This window comes from Acanthopagrus latus, chromosome 6 (assembly GCF_904848185.1).
Source record: "Acanthopagrus latus isolate v.2019 chromosome 6, fAcaLat1.1, whole genome shotgun sequence".
Taxonomy (NCBI): domain Eukaryota; kingdom Metazoa; phylum Chordata; class Actinopteri; order Spariformes; family Sparidae; genus Acanthopagrus; species Acanthopagrus latus.
The window spans coordinates 13,611,570-13,636,523 of record NC_051044.1 but is presented as its reverse complement, the minus strand read 5'-3'; the positions used below and the strand labels follow the sequence as shown (position 1 = coordinate 13,636,523).

Sequence of the window (24,954 nt, the reverse complement as noted above, 5' to 3'; positions counted from 1 at the left end):
TGAAATGATCGCTACCAGTGAAAAGATTTCATCACAGGCAATGGGTTGAAAATAATCGACTGTCTGGGAAAATATATACTGAAAACAGACCAGAAGGTCACAGAAAATGTTTTTTATGTCTTTATGTTTTCTGCCAAGTGACGTCTTTACAGCCAGTCAAGCAATATTTAGGCTCTGATGACGAAAGTGATTTGTGAAACCATTCACCAAAGAATGCTCGATTTATTGTGGTCATTTTGTTTACAATGCACCACTAATTGAATGTATTTATTTAATTAGCTTAGCTTAAGGCCTTAAAGGTGCATTATATAGTTTGGGGGAAGAAATTTTAATCAGGAGAGAAAGATCTATGTTTACTAATTGTTTTATGCTTAGACAAACAAAATAAACTTTTTTTGTTGTCATGGATAAACTAAATAAACAACCTGACCTTAAAGCAAAACACAATCTCATATTGTTTTACCTTTCTAGCTTCACACAGTGTTCTGGGGACCTTATTGTCCTTAATATCTCTAATATCATAAATATCAAAATTCTGAATTTCTTCTCTGAAACTACACAGTGCTCCTTTAAATGTTTTCATGCAGATTATGAGCCGGCTTCCTATTGTGTGAGAACAGACATTATTCTAACAATAACTGCTCTAATATCTGATCATTTTAGTGTTAATTTTTATGATAGAACATTTCTCTTCCAGCTAAGACAGATATCTCAAAACCCGGACCAATTAAACCAGCTCCTCAAGGCTCAGATCCCTGATGACATACCACCAGAGTTGCGAGATTTTTTTTTGTAACGTGGTTGAACTGTACCTTTAAGACCAACAACCTGGTGGAGATATTGCAGTCTATATATCACTACGGCAAGAGTTAGAAGAGGTGATCAACACACTGCCCTGCGGTAAAACATGACTGATGGCTCGGTATTATACGGCACGCCCTACTGCTGCTCCACTCTTATTCCAGGAAACTGAAACATGGAGTTGTGCAACGAGTGTGACTGTGAGCACACCATGATACATTTTTTATACTTTGTTTTCTACCTTCATGCATTAAACACAGTCTTCAAAGTCAAGTGCTCTCCAGAGTCTGATAGGATAGCTCCATTTGAGCAAGTATCAGACCACGCAAAGTGGCAAAACAATACAGCAAAGAAGTAATTACAGCGATGGGAGGAGCGGCTCCAGTTCGCTCCACAGGCTCCAGGTTAGTAGGAGGTTGTTTGTGGTTTTAGGGAGGAGAATATGCACCCATGTGTGCTTATTAAAGAACCGGATCACAGTAACAGTAAAGCCTTGTTTTCTTTCACATAAATGAGACGAAGGAAAGAGCAAAAAAAAATTTTTTCTGGATTCTTTCTATTTATATCAGCTGGGATAAATGGAGGTGAAATGTCTGTCGCTCAGCCAGCAGACAGGACAACGACTTCTCCGCTCAATGACATCTCCAGTGTTTGTTACAATCAAGTCATTAAACTTTCATAACCTGAGTGCCTCTCTGTGTCAGAGAGAGAAACCAGTGCGCACACACACACGCACACACACACACACGACGAGAAACCATTTTTCCTTTTGAACACGAGAGCGAGGGGTGTGGGAAGCGTCTGGTAGTTATTCCTGCTAACCCATCAGTGAAAGCGAGGGATGAGAGATGATGGGAGGAATGTCTTTATATTGTCTCTGGCAACCGCTGGTGATGGATCGTAACCAATTGTTCCATTTGGCAGCCAGTCAAGGGAGGCCAAAGAAAAAAATCGCGTGGCCTCCCCTCGGTGGGCAGCAGGCTGCAGTGGGAGAATTGATTGAGGGAGTAAGAAGTTCCTCAGCACATTATTTTAAATGATCTCCTGTGAGTGAGTGATGGCTGGAGGGAAGAGGGAGTCATGCTCCTCTTGGCACCATGAAACACAGACGTGCATCTCACTGCCCTCTAGGCCCAACCAATGTTTTTCCTCCATTTAGGAAGAAAAAGCCCAAAGGATCCCAGAATCCTAATGCAAGGCTCGACTAGTTTGTGCACTCCATGTTTAGAAGTCAAACAGTCAACAGCTGGAGGATAATTAGATACCAAGCCTGTTTTTAAAGGAACAGCCTTTTTGGACTCCTCGCTGTCTGTTAAATCCAAGTATACAGATAGGTAGATGGTAAACTTAGCTTAGCATAAAGACTGGAAACAGGGAAAAACAGCTTGTATGGCCCAGTCCAGATTTAAAAATCTAAAGCTTGCCGATTAACCCATTCTGTCTTGTTTATGTCACTGCACCCTGCTACAAAACAGATTGCCATGTAACTACTGGGAAAACCACACAAACTCCACTTCAATACAGATAGAGACTTAAATAGGTGATTTACTCCTCTCTCATTGCCAGATACAAGTTTGCCCTTCTGTTTTTTCCCGGACAGTCATGTTCACGTCATACACATATCAGTTCGTTAATTCATTTTTGTAACTTTATTTTTGGTGCTGTTTTCTGGTTAAAACAAAAGAAAAATGGAAAAATAAGGGTTGATATGGGCAACACAGACAGCGGGTTACAATCAGTACAGTGTATAGTCTTTTTTTCCCCAGAACTGCACATATTGATCAGATCGTAGTCTGTTGCAGCACTGTTGTAGTAAGGAAAAGGTACATTTCGTTGAGAGCTCAATCCAATCGTCCTTTGATGGCCAAAGGGGGTATTTATCCTTGGCCATGATGCGAGAAGCCAGATGTTAAAGGGTGTTACGTGGATTTTAGTGAGGAGATAGGCTTTCAGACTAGCGGTTTCCCTGTTTCCAGTCTTTACACGAAGCTTAACTGATCTGTAGAATTCTATTCAACAGATGGACGTGTGGTATCAATCTTCTCAATTAACTCTGCAAAAAGAACATATGTGCATATTTGTTGAATCATTTCTTTTACACTAGCTGTGTTTGAAACTAGGTAACACACAGTTGAAAACCAACCAGCAGGTTTAAGTTACATACACCTCATGCTCTAGTCATCTTCACATACCTGGCGTGATATCCTGGAAGAGCAGCTTCCATATTGTGTACTGTAAGGGCCCCATGTACTTGGATGTCGGGAAGTCTTCATATGTCAGATTGGTCTCATGTATCTTCCCTTTAATCCTGCCACAGAAAAACAGATCAATAAGGGTCTGAAACCAATTAGCTTTTCCAAAACAATACTGCGTGTTGTTCAACCCACAACGTTGAGGATTCAAGTGCTAATTCTGGTTTGTGTTGTAGAAATGTGGCATTATTGACATTTAACGATTTATAAACTGCCTCATGAATCTCTGGCAACAGAGATGAATGTATCAGAGGGAGGATGGAGGCAGAGGGGGCAGTTCAGCTTTAACACCATTACTCTATGATTCAATATGAACCCCCACATGAATCACTCAGTGCACTCCTACATGTAGTCCTGGGAAGATACTGAGTGGGTTTCTCACATGAAAATAACTGATAACTGTGTTGAAACTTCACACACTTATACAGAAACATCAAGTTATTCAATGTGTAAGGATTTAAAAAAAAAAAAGAGTTAATATCTTGGTATACATAAAAAATAAATCATATCTATCCCAAAAATGCATTCATATCCTGCAAGATATGTACTTATTATTGATGACTCAGCTTGAATGAGGACAGAAACATGAATTTAATAAAATAAAGGTGATGTAGGTTCAACTAGCTAACCTATCCCACTATGAAAAAAAAAAAAAAAAACGGAACTGCTTGTGGTTTTATAATAGCTTATAAAAATATGAGATAAATTTATTGTTGGAAGTTTAGGAACACAAACAGATTTTTCTACCAGTATTTAAATGTTGACTTAACAAAATAAGTCTTAAAATGTTGATAAAGAAAAAAAAAAATGTTGCTGGACACCTAACGTAGATCAAAGAAATCTGACAAGTGAACCTGATTCAGAATCTGAACCGGAACTTAATATTTGACAGCTTTTGATGTCTTATGTGACAGTCAATACAATTTGGTACTATAAAACAAAAGTACTGGTAGTTGATACAGAGCCCTACTTTGTCTCTTGGGACTGCTCAGCTGAGTAGATTGCATTGATCTTCACCGCTTGTCCATCAAATCTATTTTATAAAAAAGATGACATAACATTTGATTGTGTCATTCTTGTTAGCTCTACATTCAACCTCATTACTCTGCTCCAAGATATTAAACTGTTCAATTAAACCGTCCTCAAGTACCCCTCACAGATTAAACACTGCAGCTGGTTTATTTCAGGCCTAGAGCGCCATCTGTTCAGGGATTAGCCTACGCTGTTGCTCAAATCTGCACTTTGTCCAAAATGTAAGCAACCTTACATTTTGAATGAGGAGAGAAAACATCAAGCATGCTCTGAGCTTTTTTTAAAATTATTATTATTTTAAAAAATGTAATAAATTACGGTTATATTAAGTGTTGCTATGGGAATTCAAGAGTTGATAAAAGGACAAGGCAGTGCACTATGGAGATCTGAAACAGTAAATACATAAATGGCTCAATAAATACACACCATGCACCAAAAATAAAACATTTTGACATTAATTAACTTAAGTGTGACAAATGTAAATATGTTTCTGCTTTAATTTGCTTTGCTATCAATTTTCCTTTTTTCTTATATTAATTTTCTTATTCATTAACTTTCTATTTCATTGTATTATTTTTTTCATTTCTTTATGCATTTCTGCCTCAATATGTCAATAAGGGGGAAAGTAAATAAAAAGGTGCTTTAATACGAAGAGAATTAATATTAACATCAATTAATTGATTAATCAACCCCTACATTTATCTTAAAAAGTATCCTTGGTGCATTTACTAGCATATAAACACATTTATTAACAAAAATGTCTATTTACTTCTTAATTTTGACTGTTTCAGTCCTCTATATCGTCACTATAGTCCATTAAGAAAATAAATGTACACACTTTTGTATCTAGATGAATCAGGTTTTTGTTAACTCTTGAAGACCCATATCAACACTTCATCTAATTTGGTGTTTGATTTTGACTGTTGTAGTCCTCCATATCACAATACCAAGACTGTTTCAGTAAACTCAAGGCAAGTGAAGCACCTCTCAGATGTGACGGCCACGCCCTCCAGGAAGTCGTGTCGTCCCGACTCGTTAAGGCGCTCCTGCAGGATCTGGATGCCCTCCTTGACGTCGCGTAGCTGCTGGCTATAGCACTGGATCTTGTGCTCGATGTCAGCCAGCTTGCGGGCTGTGTCCATCTCCAGCTCTTCCAGCATGCTCTTCTGACGCTCGCGCAGGAAGCGGTGGAGCCGCTCAAAGGCATCGCCGATAGTTGCACGCAGACTCTTGGCAGAGGACTGAAAGTAAGAGGAAAAAAAAGGTTAAACCTCTGCCAGGCTATTTATAGCTGCAATTATGAGACTGTGAAATAGACTTTGTACTGTAGTTAGCTGTGTTTGTTGAGTGTTTCAGTCACAATAGTTTGACTCTTAATTAGACAAGAGTCATTAAATCACATTAACATTCATTCACTGATTTAGCTTTTTACACATATCGACTTAAGTGGCTCTCTGAGAACAGTGTGTGTACAGCTGTCCATTGAGGCAAATAAGTAATTTATATTGACTTAGCGAGGAGAAACAAAGCACACGGTAACAGAAATGACTCTAATAAGATGACAGAGGAGGGCATCCCAAAGGACATCCTGTGTCTGAAGATGGCTGATATTACGACTGGTGGGCAGACAGTTTGCGAGGGACAGCAGACTGGGAGCTGAAGAGTAAAGAAACTGGTTTGTAGCTGAAGAGAAAAAATAGGAAGCTGGACATCAAAGAGAATGAATCATCTGAGTCTGAGCAGTCTGAGTGTCTGAGACAGAACAAAAGGGTGTGATGTGTTAAAAAATCGCACAGAGAGAGCAGGAGTCTTTCAGATTGAAGCTTCTGAGGAACAAAGACTGGGCTTTATTCAGACATTTAGTTGAAAGTTCCCCCGTCTGCCCTTGACATTCATTTTTTAAGAGTAAAAGCTGAAGTTGTGTTTGTACACAGATTCAAAATAAAACCAAGCGTCTCTTCATCAAAGAGCTGCTTCAGAACAAGAGAAAATTAATGACTACTGACTTACAGCGAAATTGATCCAAACAAGATTTTCAGATGAAACTTGTTTATTTTCTCTGTTGGGAATATCAGCCACTCCTCTGATCTTTTTAGGAGGAGCAGGATTCAGGAACTGTGTTCTGAGGTTTAATTACACAGCAGGCCCGTTCCTCTTGTTTTTTCAGGGAACACAGGGAAGGTATTCTTGCTCTGCCTGTGGGAACTTTTCAGATGACTATTTCAGGCAAGCGTGAGAGCTATGACATTAAATGAGCTGGATCGCAGCCCTCCTGCCTAGTTAGGAATTGAAAACTGATGGTACGGAGGAGGACGGGGAGGACTGCAGCAGCCCACCTATCAGTCTCTTAGTGACGTGTCTGTTGCCTTGGCCCAGCAGGATGTGATGGCACTAAGAGGGTGTCTGCAGCCCTTGGAGACAGGAGGCTGGCTACCTTTCAGGGAAGCATGTGATTATGAAGCGAATCCCCGGTGGGTATGTGAATAGGACACAATGCCTATCCTTCAGACAGACACACACACGAGCCAAGGACTCAAATTGGAGTGCAAGGCAGGAACGTTCAGTTAAAATGAAAGCCAGCCTGCTGCAGGGATTCATCTCAATCTTTGAACAAGAACAGAGATGCAGGTCAGTCTAATATTTAAGGGGAAAACAACAGATTTTACACATCAAAGACTGTGTGCAGGTCCTGGGCAATACTACAGCATATGTAAAAAAAAAAAAAAGTAATATTAAGGCTTTTCCTACATCATCATAATTAATGTAGCTCCAGGATCATTATTCCAACACACTAATCACCTTTTTGTAATATAAAAGCCTTACACTCGGGAAAGAAACCTGAAAAATATGCATATGGAAGAAATTATTATACAGTACACGGTGAAGCTGGTAAAAGGGTCTATCTTAACTCAAACCCTGATCTTTTCCTAAACCTAACCAAGTAATTCTGTGTTCTGAACCTAAACAAACTGTGATGGAAAACTGAAAATAAAAAAGAAACTAAAACTCAGAAGTGAACTACATCTAAAACCTCAATGCTTCAGAGATCACTGAGGTCACAGGGTGGCTCTCTTCCAGGCAGAGCACTCTGTGCAAATAGATGTAGATCTAATGAGATCAGCTCATTTCCAATGAGCCGTGGGGGCGGCTGAAAGGCATACAATCTAGCAGTCAGAGTGAGTGGATGGACAGGCTGAAATTGACAGGGGCTGGGCTCTCTGGCAGCTGAGGGTCCTGCGGTGCAGAACTCAGGAAGACAGAGGAGTAACGCTGCGACATCAGACAGCATGTACAAAAAGAACAGGAAGGGGAACGTGCCACTGAAATGACAAATAATGCTGACAGCTGCGATATTGCCTGCAAGACCTTTTCTTGGTCAATAGCTTCGATGGCACACAGGAGAGAGAGGAGACGTGTATGTTTGTGTGTATGTGTGTGTTTGTGTGTGTGTGTCTTGAGGGCTGACATATTGAGTGGATGCTCATGGTCCGCTGATTAAAACAAGGTGTCAAGACTAAACAGCCGCTCAATAAACCAATTTACCTGTCGGAATTTAACTGTCAATCTAAATCAGTTTGGAGGAAAAGACGGATAATCAGTGACTGAATGACTGCACACGTTAAACAGACCTCTCCGTTATTTCCAGACGGTTTTTCTATAAGAACTTCATCTACTAGCTGAACATTACTGTCTCCATTTAATTGCTTAAGATGCAAACAAGGATGCTTTGTTTCTCTGAATATCCATGGGATTCTGATACAGCTGACTTCCCTTGACATTTGTTGGTGTATAATTAATTACTTGTTATATTAAAATGGGAATTCTGACATTCATTTCGGTATTACTCAATTAACATTTCTGTCAGTAAAATATCAGAAAAGTACGATTAATGGTCTTCACACTTTCATTAAGTCGAGGATGTGATGTGATTTTGGGGGTTTCTTTGTTCAACCAACAGACCAAAACAAAAGGATTAGAGCTGAAATATTTTACGACAGTTTAAGGATTGTCTTTTCCTTTTAAACTCTTGATTAGATAAAACAAGACATCCGAAAACATGATTTTCATTTTCTGACATACTATATATAAATGATTAATCTAGAAAATAATCAGCAGAGAAAATAAATGTTGATGCAGCCCAACCAAATACATTAAGTCTGATATCAAATACTACATTAATAAAGCAAATGTTCACAGTTAAGAAGCTGAATCTTGGGAATATATGTCAATCAACAATAAAAATAGATGTTGATGAATTCCTTCTACTTTATCAGCAAACTGTTTCAGCTCAAATAATTCTTTTAAGTCTTTAGAACACTTACTAATTGGTTTGTGCATATTGTCGTGAACTGAATGTTTTGGTACTAATACTCCACTTTAGGCTCTGGAATGGCCATGTATCCAGTATTTTCTGACGTTTTTATCAACAACACAAATAAAGACAACAATTCTAAGATGCTGCTTTATGCACCTGAATGATTTCCGCTGGTGTAGCTCTACATAAGAGGACTGTTCTATGAAAAATGCTGTAATGTTTCACTACCTTGGTCTCAGTAAGTTGTCTTTGCAGGAGCTGCAGGGCCTCAGTGTGTCCCTTCTCACTGTCCTGCAGGGTGGCCAGCTGCTCTTTCATCTCCCTCTGCAACACAACAAAACAACAAACAACAACAAACAACAGGTCAGTTATAAGTTATTGGAAGTCAATATAACAGTACAACAGAATGCTGTTTGAAGGATTTTGTTAAATATTCTATGACACTTAAAGAAACCCCTCACTTCCTCTTTGCTCAAATGAAGTCTCAATAACAGTTACGTAAAAATACAACAAATATATCTGGCAGGCAGATATTTGTGCAACTCTACCTTCTATTATAATTATTTAAATTGTATTATTTGTGTAACAGCTCTCTCTGCTCAGGAACAACAAGGCAGCAAAGATTTAGGCCTCAGCAACAAAACAAGCAAGGCAGATGGAGAGCGAGATATGAAAGAGATAAAATTAAATCTCTGGAGATGTTGGGGTGTGTATGTCAGAGAAAACTGGGTCTCATCTCTAGTCAGGCACATGCTGGCAGAACCTGCACCGCTCAGCCATCTCCAAGTCTCCCCAAGGCAGCAGAGAGGCTCTGTAGGAGCCGCTGCTGTCACGAATGGCAGGGAGTTTTTATGTGGGTCCCCTGTGCCAACAACACCGGCGCTCTCAGATTTAGCTTTTAGGACAGAAGTGGTTCAGCAGACGGCCTCCATTAGGTAGAAACTTGTTTATACAAATGTGCAAAGAACTGTGGGTACAAGACTCAAGGTACAGCTTTGCACTTATTAATCAGCTCTCAGCTGATGTTTTCATGCTGAGTAAATACCAAAGAATCAGCAGGAGGAGAGTTCTTTCCCAAACTTTAATCTGTTGATGGGAAACATGTTGGCTCTTGTGAATATAAAAACTTTATGGGTTACATGACAGCCTTGCTGTCACGGGGGCATCCAATGTGTTATCAAACAAGGTTGAAGAAGAAGTAGCTCCTTGACTATACACCACGGTGTATGCGTTACATGCCAACATGCTCACAATGATAATTCTAAAATGCGGATGTGTAGCAGGGTCACCATATTCACAGTCTTAGTTTAGCATTTTTAGCACGCTAACATTTGGTAATTTGCACAAAACACATAGTAGCGCCCAGGCAGATGAGGATGTTATTATTTCAGAAAATATTCGCTCATTAACCAAAATAAAGAAAAAATATGATGTTTGAAGTTATGGTTGTTCCAGATGAAAAAACAGTGAAGACAAGAAGAATCTTTTATGAACGAAGTGTCTAAAAAGATGCTGGAAACAAACAGATGATGCAGACCACATGAAAAAACACTTTACACTGGTATGCTCTCATCATGCTTGTTCATTGTTCTTTCATGTTTGTTGATTGGTTTTATGTTGTACTTTGTGCAGAAAAACCAACCGATCTTCAGTGATGAATAAAGTTGAAGATTACAGATTACATTATTTAACTTTGAGGGTTTTCCACAAAACCAAAGACAAAGTGACCTGATCTATAACCAAAAAACATGGTTGGTTGGACAGTTTGACAGAAGAAGCAATCTGAAGATGTCACTCTGGGCTCTGGGGCAGTATAGTGAGCAGTTATAACGATATTTTGACATGTTATTGACTAAATAGTGAAACTGATTAATTGTGAAAGTAGTTGGCAGATTAATCAATGAAACTGATAGCTACAGCCCTGCTGACACATTCTGGCAAACAAGCTTTCAATAGGGCGTGGGCTAGGTATCACCCCAAGGTATGCAGGGGATGTACTTCTTTTACTGCAATGAACAATAACATTCAGAAGAAACTGGTAATCAAAAGGGTACAAACATACATTGCATCATGGATCTGATTGTTAAAACCTGAAAGTCTTTGAGGTGGTTAAACAGCATTCTGGTAACTATCCACAGAGGCTGGATTTCAGCTCATTAAAAAAAGCTTTGCCTTAACTCAATTTTATAAAAAGGACAAAACTGAGCATCAGGGGAATTATGCCAATGCATTCAATACAGACAAACAAATCAGCCTCAAGTTGAAACATACAAATCAACATCATCCACAACACAGCTTCAAATGGAACAGACACTGTGCATTGCAGAAAAACCTCCTCCATAAAATGACAGGATATCTGTGGCAGTAAAAATGGCATCATTTTATCTGCTCTGGGATTTTTATCAAAAGGAAACAACCTGGCACAAGCCTCATTTATTTCAAACTCCTCCATTATGCCAACCCCTGCTGCTGATCTCGTTGCTCATGTAACCTGTGCATCACTTTGTCTGTGATCCACAAAGTGTCACCCTCCTGAACACCAACCATGGCTAAAAATCCACCAAATGGAGCTGTCAGCTTAGCGGGGCAAAGAAAACAACCATCAGTCAGCTACTGAGCTGAAATAAATGGCACAGAAGAGCTCCACCGAAAGGAAAAATACATAATAATAAAACCATTTAGACTACCAGGGGGAAATTAAGGTTTTGACACCTTACTATATATGATACTATAGAGCGAAAAATAAGCTGTGCATCAATTTGCGATGCATTTGAAAACCCTTGACCTTGATCAATAGCTGCTAAATTAAAAAGGAGTAGACGTGGGTTGACGAAGATGAAGCATGTTTCTTGTCAGGGACAGAAACAGTGGAAAACAATGGTTGGTGCAGTGGGGGAGCATGGCTCTACATGCTAATGATAGGAGTGCGGCAGGCTCAGCAGGCGCTCTGCCTCATCGCTACATGCTTGTCTGCGGCAGGTCAAAGGCCGTTCCCACACACTGAGATAGACCAACACTGACAGACTGGCAGAGAAAACATGCTCATCCGCTCTCCTGCTGCTGCCCATCGCCTCACTGACTGACTGGTCAGGGAAGGGCAACTTCAAATCTTCCAACTGTCACGCTAATGGACGGATGTATCAGCATGAACCCACATGTCTCTGAAAACTAGAGCTGAGAGTAACGATTATCTGTTGATTATGTTCCCTATTAATTCCCAACCTTATGAGTGTTTTGGTCTATAAAGAGTCAGGAAATGGGGAAAAATGTCAATCAGTGATTCCCAAAGCCCACAATGACGTCCTTAAATGTCTCATTTAGTCCACTAGATATTCAGTGTACTGTCCTAGAAGAGTAAAGACATAAGACAAGACAAACATTCATATTTAAAGGAAAAGTTCACACAAAAATGAAAATTCAATAAGTGACAATTGGAAATCAACAGAAGTAGATGGGGACTTGTTTTAACGTAAAAAAAAACAAAAAACAAAACAACATATTTTTGTTATTTAGGTATTTACATTATATCTAGATTAGGTGCAAGTCAGGCCCAAAGTTGTCCTGAAAATATGTTTAGATCATTTTTTAAGGTGAAAGCTTAATTGTAATCGGTATTGTTAGCCATACCCAGAGTGAAGTGGATGCATGAGCTCAACCATGCATCAAGGGTGTAAATAACATGTTTTAAAATCAATTTTGGATCTCTGGGCTTCCGGCAACTTGGATTACACTTCTCAGTTGTGTGGAGCCATTTAATGTTTCTTTTTTTTCAGTTGGTTTTTTAAATATAAAACAATTTCCCATCTACTTCAGGAGTTTAGGGGAACACTACAACACTGTTTTGCTGTGAAGCTCCAGAAATGTTTTGTAGGCGATGAAACATCACCTGGGCGAGTACATAATGACAGAATTAAGCTTTTTGGTGAACTGGTCCTTTAAGAATCGGAAACTTATTAATCAATGATCAAATTAGTTGATGAATAATTTAATTTAAAAAAATATATATATATTTATTTAATCTCAAGAAAAAACCTTAATCCATCTGCAGTGTTTCTTTTGATAAACAAGTTCTAGATTCATGTTGTCGAGGAGTTTTTGCATCATCGCCAAACTGGGTATATCCACTCTGTTCCTGTTACTGAATAGAAATCATACTAAATTAAACGCATTAGAGAATGTGAAAAGTATTTAAGCTAGCAAATCCATATTTTAGAAAACGCTGAATCAACTTAGCTAAAATCATCTTCACATACTTCCAAGGCCTTAAAGCCTCCTCCATAACGTGCAATTATATAATCCTCTTTAAGCTTCCTGGAAGCAAAAAAAGGCCTTGGAGTATCCTACAGATGGAGATTTTCTGTGGTGACATTTCTAGCAGCAGCAGCAGAAAAAGGCACAGCTGCAGTGTCTGTTACTACATCATGTGTGAGGAATGAGGATGTGATTCACTGTTATCTGGAGGAACGGTGTGCATGATGACAAACAAATAATACGTGACAAAACTAAAAAAAATAAAAAATAAAAAATAAAAAAAAGCAGGTCAATGAATGCTGGTATCAGCAGAGACAAGGATATTGTATGTGAGCGTATGCAGTGTGTGGAGGCGTCTCTCTCTCTCCTGTCCGTCACATCTGGCCAACACAACTCTGACATGACATTTCCCCAGGACGTCTAGATGCAGGAAATGGGGGTCATGGCTGGGGGATTATAAATCTCAAACTCATTTCATCCTGCTGTCACTCCCTTCTCCCTCTTCCTCTCCTGTCAGGTTAGCACCTATGGTAGATATTTACAAAGAAATAAATTCATAAAATGATAAACTGCCTCTTAAAAAGTCTGCATGAGCCTGAAAACTACTTTTCTCACACTCATACTTTTCCATTCAGCTGCGATTTCGATGATATTCGGCAGGATTTTGAAGAACTTCAAACTGCCAGCAACGATGAAGAGGCGAACAAAACAGCATGCGGTGTCCCAGCATGAATAATAGAAAGCCTACAGGGTGGAGAACTTCCTCTCTCACACATAGACAGGACTAGCTTCCAGTGATTTCATCCACATGCATCGATGACAGGAAATATTAAAAAATGGGGGAAACTGCGACTCATCTCCTTGCTGGAAGACATTTAGGTATACAAGGCCAATATTATACTTGGACTGAGAACGCAAACCCCAGCAGAGCCCACAATAACTCAATGCACTGCAAGTGATTTTCACAAGGACAGGCAGTTTGGCACAACCTTCGTTGAGCTGAGGGTGTAATTCTGTCAGGTAGCAGACAGGGTGGGTAAAAAGGACGCCAGCCAATGACAGAGCAGTGTACACACTGCAGCCGTTACAGTCAGGCACTGAGTTTTATGGGCTCATACATGGACCAGGATTGAAATATGTCGTCCACACCCAGGAAGTCAAAGGAGCAATAACATGCTGGGAGCTCAAGGTTATCAGCCTGTATATTACAAGTGAAGCAAAACACATTCTACACACACCTGCAACTTGACAATTTTTCCTCACCATAAAGTGACCAAAAGTCTCACATCCAGACCACATTATATACAAACTAGCTGTGGCGATGCAGTCTTAATTCATGCAAAGGCACTTGGTAACCATGGTAACCAGGGTCACCACAAGAGCGCAGATTTTCCCTGATTTGTCAGACAGAAAAGAGATAATAAATGAAGGTGTTTTGTACTTGTGTTGTCTCTCATGGTACCATTATACGATGGCACTACTTGCCTGTTTCTACCAGTTTATCACTGCACTATATAATATATAGATTACTCTTGTATGTCTTCGTAAAGCTCCTCGTGAGACCATAGAGCAAGCCCTCAGGCAGAGTATTACTCGCTTGATGCACTGTGGCCCAAAAGACTTTTAAAAATGGTGGGTACTTTATTTTGAGCGTCACAACTTCCCTGAAATGACTTGTTTCACTATCAGGATTTGAGCCATTCAGTCTGCTAACATATGGAAAGTCTATAGAAGCCACAAGATTAAATCATTTTAATCCCATTCAAGTTATCTGGACGCTAAGCCAGAATTAAGCTGGCTCAGTCGGCAGAAGACTCTAGCACCGTATGGTTATCATAGTACATTTGCTTACACATGGTATTACTTCCACTGTATTACTGTTATAACGTGTGTGTGTATGTATGTATGTATGTATGTATGTATGTATGTGTATGTGTATGTGTATGTGTATGTATATATGTATGTGTATATATATGTATATATATATATAATATACATATATATATATATAATTTATATATATATATGTATACATATATGTATATATGTATATATGTATATATGTATGTATATATATATATATATATATATATATATGTATATGTATATATGTATATATATATATATGTATATATGTATATATGTATATATATATATATATATATATATATATATATATATATATATATATATATATATGTATATGTATATATATATATATATATATATATATATATATATATATATATATGTATATGTATATATATATATATATATATATATATATATATATATATATATATATATATATATATATATATATATATATATATATATATATATATATATTGTGCTTCTATAGACTTTCCACAAGTGCATTTTAGATTAACAACATGTAAAGACTTTGAGATACCATCTAGAAAAAAAAGTGTGAACATGAACTAAACAGTATCAATCATATTTTTCCTTAGTCTGAACTGAATACATTGACAATAATGTGACTCTTGTGGGAATACATGAATATTCATGTCATTATTCGATTCAGCTGAAAGTAAAAATGGTACAAACAGGCAAGCAAACAGAGGAGAGAGCCAAATCTGCTAGTGGACTAAAAGTAAGAGTTAATCTAGAAAAAGGCCAGTGTTTTCTAATTGGGACACAGAGGCCAGGAGCAAGTGCAAACACACAAATAAAACAAACTGGTCATCTCATCAGCAGGTTGTCCACATGAAATATGTTGACAAGCGACGAGCCTGTGCACGGTCATGTCCTCACAGCGCGAGGAACCTTTCACAGCACTCAATGCCAGGCCGAGTGCAGCCTGAAGACACTGACACGGGCAGCAGAGAAAGAGCTAACAGCCGACCTCCATCAGCTAACAGTAGCTACTCATATCACAACATCAGAAATACTCACTGTGATCTGAGCTTTGTCTTCTGAGGTGCAGGATTTTCAAAATATCTTCATTTTTTTCTGACACATTGTTTTAGAAGAACAGCAGTTCTGAACAACAACAAAATGCAGACTGATGACCTCTGGGAATACAACACACTGCGCGTTCTAAATGTGAATTTATGTTATACAAGTTATGATTATCATGGATAAGCCAACAGAGGTTCATTTATGTGGGATAAACAGGGCTGAAGCATTTGAAGCCAATCATACAAATGTTTCACCTGTCAGTGTGACAGCAGTCCGCCCCCTCCAGCCCACAGGTGGCAACCAAAACAAAAACTTATAAAAAGAAACAAAACGCAGAACAACAAAAGTGCTGTCTCAGTCTGCAAACTCTGGTGTATTTGTTCCAAGACAACAAATTGAGCCCAAGCTGTGGCTTACATCCCACAGCCTTGTTTCCTCTAGCATCAGCAGAGCCTGCAGCCTCTCCAGGGGGGGACAAGTGCGTCCCTGCAGCCAGAGCTCAGCCAGCAGAGCAGGCAGAGGCCAGCTGAGCTGACTGCGCAGGAACTGGCTCAGAAAGCTGCAGGACAGAGACACACTGTTAGCCGCCAACATCTGTCCTGGTGAGACAGAGGCAGCCATAAGAACAGTCTGTACAGTATGTTGGTATGTGTGCATGTACTACACTGGACTTACTTTATAAATATGAAAGAGGTTTCTTGTGTACTTCTAATATCAGATTTCCTGTGAAGGACAGTCCTAAGTTACAGTATAGCGATGATTTGCTGCCAAATATGACCATTTTTAAACAGGGCTGCATTATTGATTATATTTTCAAAACATTAGTATAGTGCTGAAAAATGCCAACCAGGCTGTCAATCAATTGATTACTTAAGTTGAATGTCAAGCAAAATGCAAAATGCTGGTTCAACCTTGTCAAATGTTTTCACTGTAAACAGAGTGGCTGTAAATCGTTTATGTTTCTGTTTTGGATTGCTGGTTGGCAAACACAAGCAGTTTGTCAGCATGGGCTCGGCAAAGCTGTGATGGGCATTTTTTTCTCCGCCAAGGAAGCAAGTTTTTTTGCCTGTGTCCATTTGTTGGTTGGTTGGTTGGTTAGCAGGATTACGTAGAAACTATGACAGATTCCTACAAAACTTTTGTGTGGATCCTGATAAAAGGGATAGATCCAGGATTTTTTCCCCCACTTTAACATCATAATTTCTTTAACATTTCTTTTTTCACATGTGTACATTTTTCATGGGATAATGTATGGAACTAGATGAAGAAATCCTGTGTATTAGGTATACTAGGTGACTGGTATCTACGACTGAGTACAAACAGATGCAGATCCAAATAAATATCCAAATCTCATGGATTTATATGTTATATTTGATATTGGATCAGGCTCGATTGAATTAAAGGTAACTGTTGGGCCTTAGCGAAGGTATGCGCTTGACTGAATGCTGTTTTAGTTGACCATTTTCTGACATTTACAGACTAAACAATGAATTGATTTATTGACAATATAACCAAAAAATAACAATGTCAAAAAATGTGGTTTCAGCCTGGAGTGAACTCATCGATTAGTCTATAAAATGAAGAAGAAGAAAGAAAGTGCTCCACAGACCCAGTTTCTAAGACCTTAAGGTGAACTTGTCTCAAAAACCAAAGATATGAAATGTACAGTAATAAAATTAAAGAATAAACATCAGCAAATTTTTATATTGCATGAGGTGAAAACTGGGCATGTATAAAAAAAAGATTTATCTATCAAATGATGTCAATTTACCAAATGTCTGCCAAAAAAATATCTTTTTTATCATTTTATCCACAATTAAACATTATCCTTCAATTCCCACTAAGTCAACTAAGCTCAAACATCTTGAGCTGTACTGTTACCATTTCAGCACAGTTGCCAAATATTTGACAGATATTAAAACTGCTGTGACTGATTCTGGGTCTGGGCACCAGATGAAAAATGACCGCCATGTCTAAATGACTGCAACTCCTATTTTACAAAAACATTTGGTGAAAGCAGCAGGGATGGAGTAAAAGCGCTGATGCTGGCGGCCCCCTCCAGTCCTCTGAATATAGGGCACGTCATGTAAATGATGAATGCTCAGAGGCTGCTGCTCCACTTCCTGGAGCGAGGAAGGGCACAGAGTATGCAAATGTACTACCCAAAACATGAATAGCAAAAGTAAAAAAAAAAACACAACACTGCATGTGATTTATTGTATCTTTACCCTTAAAATAAAAAAGATTTGTGATGTTTTAATCATGGCAGGTCAGAGTGTGTGGTGTTTCGCAGGGCAGCAGAGCAGCTGTACTTCTGATATCTTTTAAGAAAGGCAAACAGGCCTCAAAGCCGTCACTGTTAAGTTTGATCATCTACACAGCAGAGGACAGGCTATTAAAGAGGAACAGGGGGTTTGTCCTTGGCACAAGAGTGGAAATTTGAGAGGTGGTGAGCGATAAGAGAGCAAGCGTGCTGCTTGTTAAGAGTCACCAGCTTCACAGAAACACTCACCGTCACTCCTAAGGCTGTTTTCTCCTGACTGCCGAGCAGAACTAGATTCTGCAGAGCTATTCAAATAAGGAGTCCAAGATAGATACACAATTTTCACAGCTGACGTGGAAAATGTATTTGACAGACAGCCAGCATAAATGCTTTTGGGGCGAATATGAGATTTCTGAATATTCTCACTACAGCATCCAGTTTCAACACATCTCTGAAGAGCCATCAATCAGCCCTGTCAAGAGCAGGATGCTAATCTTGGAGAGGGCTATGCATCATCTCAACAGGCAGCTGATGAAAGAAAAGAAAAAATCCATTAACAACAAAAAAGACCCACTTCCTTCAGGCATGGGAGATTATATAAAGTCTAAAATAAACCACAAGCATCTCCAGTGATTCCCAACATCTATGATAAGTTGAAAAGAAATGGATCATGAACAAAAATCGTTTAACTGGCTGTATATGGACAGAGCACCTAATTATGCAGCAATATATTGTTTTCAGGATACACCTTGGTATGAAAGTTGACAATTATGATATTGAGTACATTTGCTTATTTACACATGAGACTGAGTCACTCCCAAAAGGAACATAATAATAATTCATGTAGCAGCACTACAATCCAGCAGGCAACTGCAAAACGTTTTTTTTTTTTTTTTTTTAAATAAATTTAAAAAATTATACTTTACTTCTTCTAAAGTTTAGCAACAAATTGATAAATAAAATAAGACTGGAGAAAAGACAGCAGCAGCAACAATTGAAGTATTCATCTAAGTCAGCTGTGCAAGTCAATTAGTTTTTTACAACACATTCCTGATGAAGAGGTTTTTTTCATTAAAAATTGAAAAAAATGAAGACTGAACCCTGACAGGGCTTTTTCTTATTTAAAAAGACGTGTTACATGAGGTGTTGAGAGACCCATTTCCATTCTGTTAATGACCATTGTAACTCATAATAATTACAATAACTACATAATGCCATAAACTGCATTACCTTGAAACTGATATTTTCTAAGATGGTTACTGTACCATCTAAATCTCATTCTGCTGCAACCCTAGCAACAACCAAACTCAAACTTTTCAGACTTTTGTGTAGATGGAGTTTAAATAAAATCAGAACTTTGACAAGTTGATTTAAATTGACAAGCTGATTTAAATCTGGAATCTCTCACTTCATTTTCATGTATAAGAGGTGCTGTCAAGAACCTAAATGGATTGGATAGACTTTACAGCAAACAGAGCGATGACATGTTTGTCACAGCAGAGCGATACATGCAAGTTGGGATGGCAACCTGGTCATATTTTTTTTTCTCAAATTATAACAAAATAGCACCTAAAATGTGTTAGACACTTTTAAGGAGAAGGATATGTAGTGCAGTAACAGACCCTGCGGACCTAAGACAGACTTACGACTAATCAGATAAGTGAAATGTTCCAACCCTCCCAATAACCTGCACAGAAGAGGAAATGAAAGGTGAGTTTATAGATTCATCTGGTTCCCAAACTAGGAACTTCCCAGTTCTGTTCAAGAAGTAAAAGAATCATCCATCCATCCATCCATCCCATCCATCTTCCTCCACTTATCCGGGGCCAGTCACGAGGGCAGTTGTCTGAGCAGGGACATCCAGACTTCCCTCTCTCAGGACACTTCCTCTAGCTCTTCCAGGAGGATCCCAAGGCGTTCCCAGGCCAGCCGAGTGACATAGACACTCCAGCGTGTCCTAGGTCTTCCTCGGGGTCTCCTCCCAGTGGGGCATGCCAGGAACACCTCTCCGGGGAAGGCGTCCAGGGGGCATCCGATACAGATGCCCAAGCCACCTCAGCTGGCTCCTCTCAATGTGGAGGAGCAGCGGCTCTACTCCGAGCTCCTCACAGGTGACAGAGCTCCTCACCCTGTTTCTAAGGGAGCGCCCTGCAACCCTGCGGAGGAAACTCATTCCGGCTGCTTGTATCCGGGATCTTATTCTTTCGGTCACGACCCAAAGTTCATGACCATAGGTGAGGGTAGGAACGTAGACTGACCAGCTTTTGGTTCAGCGCTTTCTTCACCACGACAGACCAATACAACGCTTGCATTACTGCAGCCGCTGTCCTGATCCGCCTGTCAATCTCGTGCTCCATCCTTCCTTCACTCATGAACAAGACCCCAAGATACTTAAACTCCTCCACTTGAGGCAGGAGCTCTCCCCCAACCTGGAGGGAGCAAGCCATCTTCTTCCGGTCGAGAACCATGGCCTCGGACTTGGGAGGTGCTGATTCGCACTTGGCTGCAAATCGGCCAGGACATGCTGGAGGTCCTGGCTCGCAGGGGCCAACAAGACAAAATCAACTGCGAAAAGCAGAGATGAAATCCAGTGGCTCCCGAACCAGACCCCCTCCAGCCCCTGGCTGCGCCTAGAAATTCTGTCCATAAAAATAATGAACAGAACTGGTGACAAAGAGCAGCCCTGCCGGGGTCCAACAAAAAGAACCATAACATAAAAAAAAAGAAAATAAATAAAACATATTAATTAATTTAACAACATTTCCCATAAGCCTGCTTGACAGAGATGGGTCTGCTGGCGAGTAGGGAAGCTGTGGTGAAAACTTGGTGTACCTTTATGCTGATGCGGCAGCAGCGAGATCAGATATGTCTGTAAAAACGGCCGGACAGAGAGGAGCCAACAATGTAGAAATTTTTAGAGAGCTGAGATTACAACTAAAAAGTTCAAGAAAGATGACTGTAGAAGAAAAAAAATAGTGAATTTTATGAATATGGCTGAAACTCTATGCTATCAGTGAAGCTTGGTGCTTGCTCTCTCTCTCTGTGGATTTTTGTTTGGTGCTCTGGATCCTTTCATGATCTGATGACATGCAGATCATGTTCATTGGCATCTCTACCTTTTTGTAGTTTCCAAAGAAAGAAGGGCAAATAGCCAGATAGGTTTGAACAGCCATATATGGAAGCACAATCACACACAAACCAAACTTTAATGCAGGCAAAACAACACAGCCCTAGAGAACTGCATCACCTCTTTGCTACTGCGCAGTGACTTCACTCTGTGGTCACACTGCTGCGTAAACATACCCCGAGAATAACCCTTGGTTATGTTTGACTGCCAGCAGATTTTCACCCCAACCACATACAAGCTTGTGTCATCTTTCAGAAAAAGCTTCTTAGGATTAGTGAATGCCTCTAATAGTCAGCAATATAAAACCATGTCGTATGCGTCAGGCGCATAAATCACCTTGTGAAAAAACACAATGTGGTCGAATGCCATCCAGCACGACACAAACATGGCACGGATTACAAACAGTTTGTTTGCCTCCACTTCGTCTTAGCAGCATGGGTACAGCTGGAAGCTATTCTGTTCTAGCTGTGTGTGTGCGTGCATGTGCGTGTGTGTGTGTGCGCACGCACAACGCAGGCATGATGGCTAGCCAGCAGCTCTATCTGACCAAATAAAGCGTGCGTCTGCTTCTCTTTCTCTCAGTCCCCTGACATCAAATAAATATTTGGGATGTACGCCTCTTTTGTCAAGTCACACTGTAAAATAACAGACTGTTTCTGCAGACACTGGCAGAACACTTCTATGAATTTTAAGTATAGCCTTCAGTCACGTCTGCATCTTATTAAATCCCCTGATGATTTTCAAATAATCTACATATTGAAGCCTGGAAGATCATATTAAACTAGAATTACCGCATCGCAGTTGTATGCTTCAGCGCACTAGTCAAGCTGCAGTTTACACCCATGTTCCGATATGTAGTCAAAAAGGAATTTATTGAAAGGAATCCAGTGTATATTTGGTGAAATGGAGGTTACCACTATATTAATGTACAGAAGACTGATAGAGAGCTTCGTCACCTGGTGCAACATCAATATCAGAAAAACCTGTGGTGGACCACTGCTGCATGTTTATTAGTGTTTCAATTCAAAAAGAGAAGTATAAAAAACAGGCTTCCTTGACTGTGTTCAGTTTTGGTCAATAAAGCCAATTCTGAGAGAAGATAAAGAAGCCACAGACTCTAAAATGTGGATGGTCCACACATGGTCATACTGGCAGCAGAGAAGACAATGAGAACAGTTTCGAGGTGGGAACTCAAGGTGTGGAAATTTCTCGATTGTAAGATGCACTGTGATGCAGATGTGTAAGATTCTGCATCAATACAGAGACAGAGCATAATCCAGAGATTGCTGTCTCTGTGAACTGTTGATTTGTGGCTTAGTAATGTAATGTCGCTCTCATGCTTTGAATTTTAGCCAGACATTAGGATAACATTCTTGTAATGCTCTGCAGTAATGTTTAATGTTTTTGTACTGAGCTGGGTCACACGGACACTGGTATTGAAAGATGCAGCTTTTATATTGCAAACTGTGTGTAATCATATTATTGAAACAATGTTCCAACTAAAAAGGAATTTACATTAACATACATCTTACTGCTTGTGTTAAATAATTCAAAAGTAGCCATGTGCAATAATATAGAAAATTTTGGGCAGCTAAGATTAATGTCACCAATTCATTATTTGACCTAATGGGAAATGTGGTCACAAGCTCAATTTCTGTGCCTGACATATGGGTTTTAATGATGGCAAGAAAAGTGTTTGTATAGAACATTATCATGTCACAGTAAAGCTGACCTTTTTGGAAATAAAAAGTCATCACTTCATCATCTCCACTCAACATTTAAGTGATATCTTGTCATAGATATCTTATGAATTCTTGGATTATGTCCAGGGGTCCATGTGTTTTGTGAGGTCACAATGACCTCTGAACAACAAATTCTAAATACGTTTTTTCCTGAGTCCAAATGGATGTTTGTGACAAGTTTGAATATATTCCCTCAAGGCATTCTTGAGATATCGCATTCATAAAAATGGGGTGTACAACCTGAATACATATCGCCTCAGGCCACAGCTGTCACCAGCACAGAGGCATAAAAAAATGTAAAAAAAACAAAAACAAAAATCAGGTACAAGCACAATCTTTTAACAATGAATCAATACCTTTTTTAAACAATATTGACTGTTTCAACACATACAGGTCTTCATCAGGTGTTCTTGATCCAAACTTTATACACTTTAAACAATTAATCTCAGATCTCACTCACACGATATCTGCTTTACTCCTTATTATAGGGAAGTCAAGGCCCTATCTCTCTATAAATGCAAGAAATCTCTGTCTGTATGTGTGTGTGTCTGACTGTGTGTGCCTCAAATATCTCTGCCGATCAGGATCAGACTGACCTGAGATTTTCAACATGGGTGCTATTTTCTCAGTTATTTAGTTTACATTAAAATGCACATTTTCATTTTATATTTTCAAACGCTCTGTTTTAAGGTGTCAAAATGTCGACTGTCGAAAACAAAATCCGAAATCCCAAAATGCATCAAAAAGCATCCTATTTTTAATTTCTAAAAAGATGAGTAAGCTACATGCTTTGGAAAGACACTGCTAGAAAATGTTTTGAAGAAAACACTTGGAAGGTGACTGGACAAACCATCTGTCTATCACCGTATGTCTTGGGCTAACTTCAGCCAATTAGATCCACAGTAAGAGAGCGCCACCACCAGCGGAGTCAGTTGGCACATCAAACTCTTGTCATAGCCAGTCAAAATGGATGGGTCGTGATTTTCAAACAGTCTTTGAATTAAACTTATTCAATAGTTCCTGTAACTGTGGTTTTGTTAGTAAAAATATAGTTTCCATTGTTTTCTCACTAGTTTTTACCTCCGCCTGGAAATAAGGCCTATAATTACGCATTCACAGACCTTGGTAGAATCACGTAATTATCACCAGATTCCAGTAAAACATGTGGAGCACAGTTGTTTCCATAGAGGGTCAGTATAAGCCCTTTTTGCTTGATATTGCCCATCCCTAGTCGAGGGAAGAGCGAAAACACCTTTCCGTTGAGAAAAGCAATCAGCATCATTCTTTGCTCTTCTTTCAATGAAATATACTCAAATATATGCCAATAAATCATATGATGATACATCTGGTTCACTTTTAAACTCTGCATGATATTTAAACCACTACTATGACATGTTAGAAAAGGTGAAATGAGGTTTGTCTAAAGAAGCGTTTTCTTTGTCACTTCAGGCTATGAGAGTGCTGATCAGAGAGATGCTCTTACTTGTCTTTTCCTCCGTTTCTCACAGTCCTCTAAACTATCTGACAGCTCACGCTTTAAATCCTTGATGAAGGCTCACTTGTTTTACAGCTGCAGTTATTGTAAGTCGCAGTAGAAAAGAGCTTCTACTAAATGCCTGAACTGCAAACAGCTGCTGGAGCAGGAAACCTCTGTTAATGTGCACACTGAGAGCAATGATGAGCAGAGGAACCAGGGGTTGAGGACAGACTTTCCAGCTGGCTGCTCCCCACTGATTAGCCTGACCCCAAATGCATGCTAAATGCATTATGGGAAATAAACAAGGGTACCTGCCCAGAGAAGCTTGAACTGGCCATACATCACATTAACAAAGATTTTCAGTGTAAAACAGCTAATGAGGACATCAATTATATAGGCCAAAGCAGGGCAGTCATGCAAAACTTTTATTCACTTTCACTGGGTGCTTTCTATTCCACACATAATCGCTAAAACTGATTTAACAGCCGTTTTCCCTCTCGACTGATGATTACACAAATGTTTGGCAAAGAACTGTTGTTTAATTTGACGCCATTTCCCTAATCCTACAGCTAAAACTAGACTGAGCATGTGAGAGCTTTCCCAGCACGTGGCTGCCTATCAATCACCTCCCATCCCTCTGCACCTGGACTCTCATGGGAGAAAACCACAGGTTTAAACAGAAATGCAGCTCCACTCTCTCATTTAGACGAAAGAGGCATTTAACAGGGAAATATCTTTAGGCTCCCATCAACTGGTTTGCCCAGGAAGGGGG

General features: G+C 39.4%; 1 protein-coding gene across 3 annotated transcripts in view; it reads right to left on the bottom strand.

The window, feature by feature from the left end:
• Positions 1 to 24,954, bottom strand: part of trim62.1 (tripartite motif containing 62, tandem duplicate 1) — a 43,832-nt gene that overhangs the window by 4,151 nt on the left and 14,727 nt on the right. For 2 of the 3 annotated variants that reach the window (XM_037101165.1, XM_037101166.1), the window contains exons 3-6: positions 8,629 to 8,724; positions 5,070 to 5,326; positions 4,024 to 4,086; positions 2,994 to 3,109 (exon numbers count right to left, since the gene is read on the bottom strand). In XM_037101165.1, coding sequence (XP_036957060.1) covers positions 2,994 to 3,109; positions 4,024 to 4,086; positions 5,070 to 5,326; positions 8,629 to 8,724 — 532 coding nt within the window. The remainder of the gene's footprint in view (positions 1 to 2,993; positions 3,110 to 4,023; positions 4,087 to 5,069; positions 5,327 to 8,628; positions 8,725 to 24,954) is intronic. The other variant, XM_037101168.1, reaches the window with a different exon arrangement.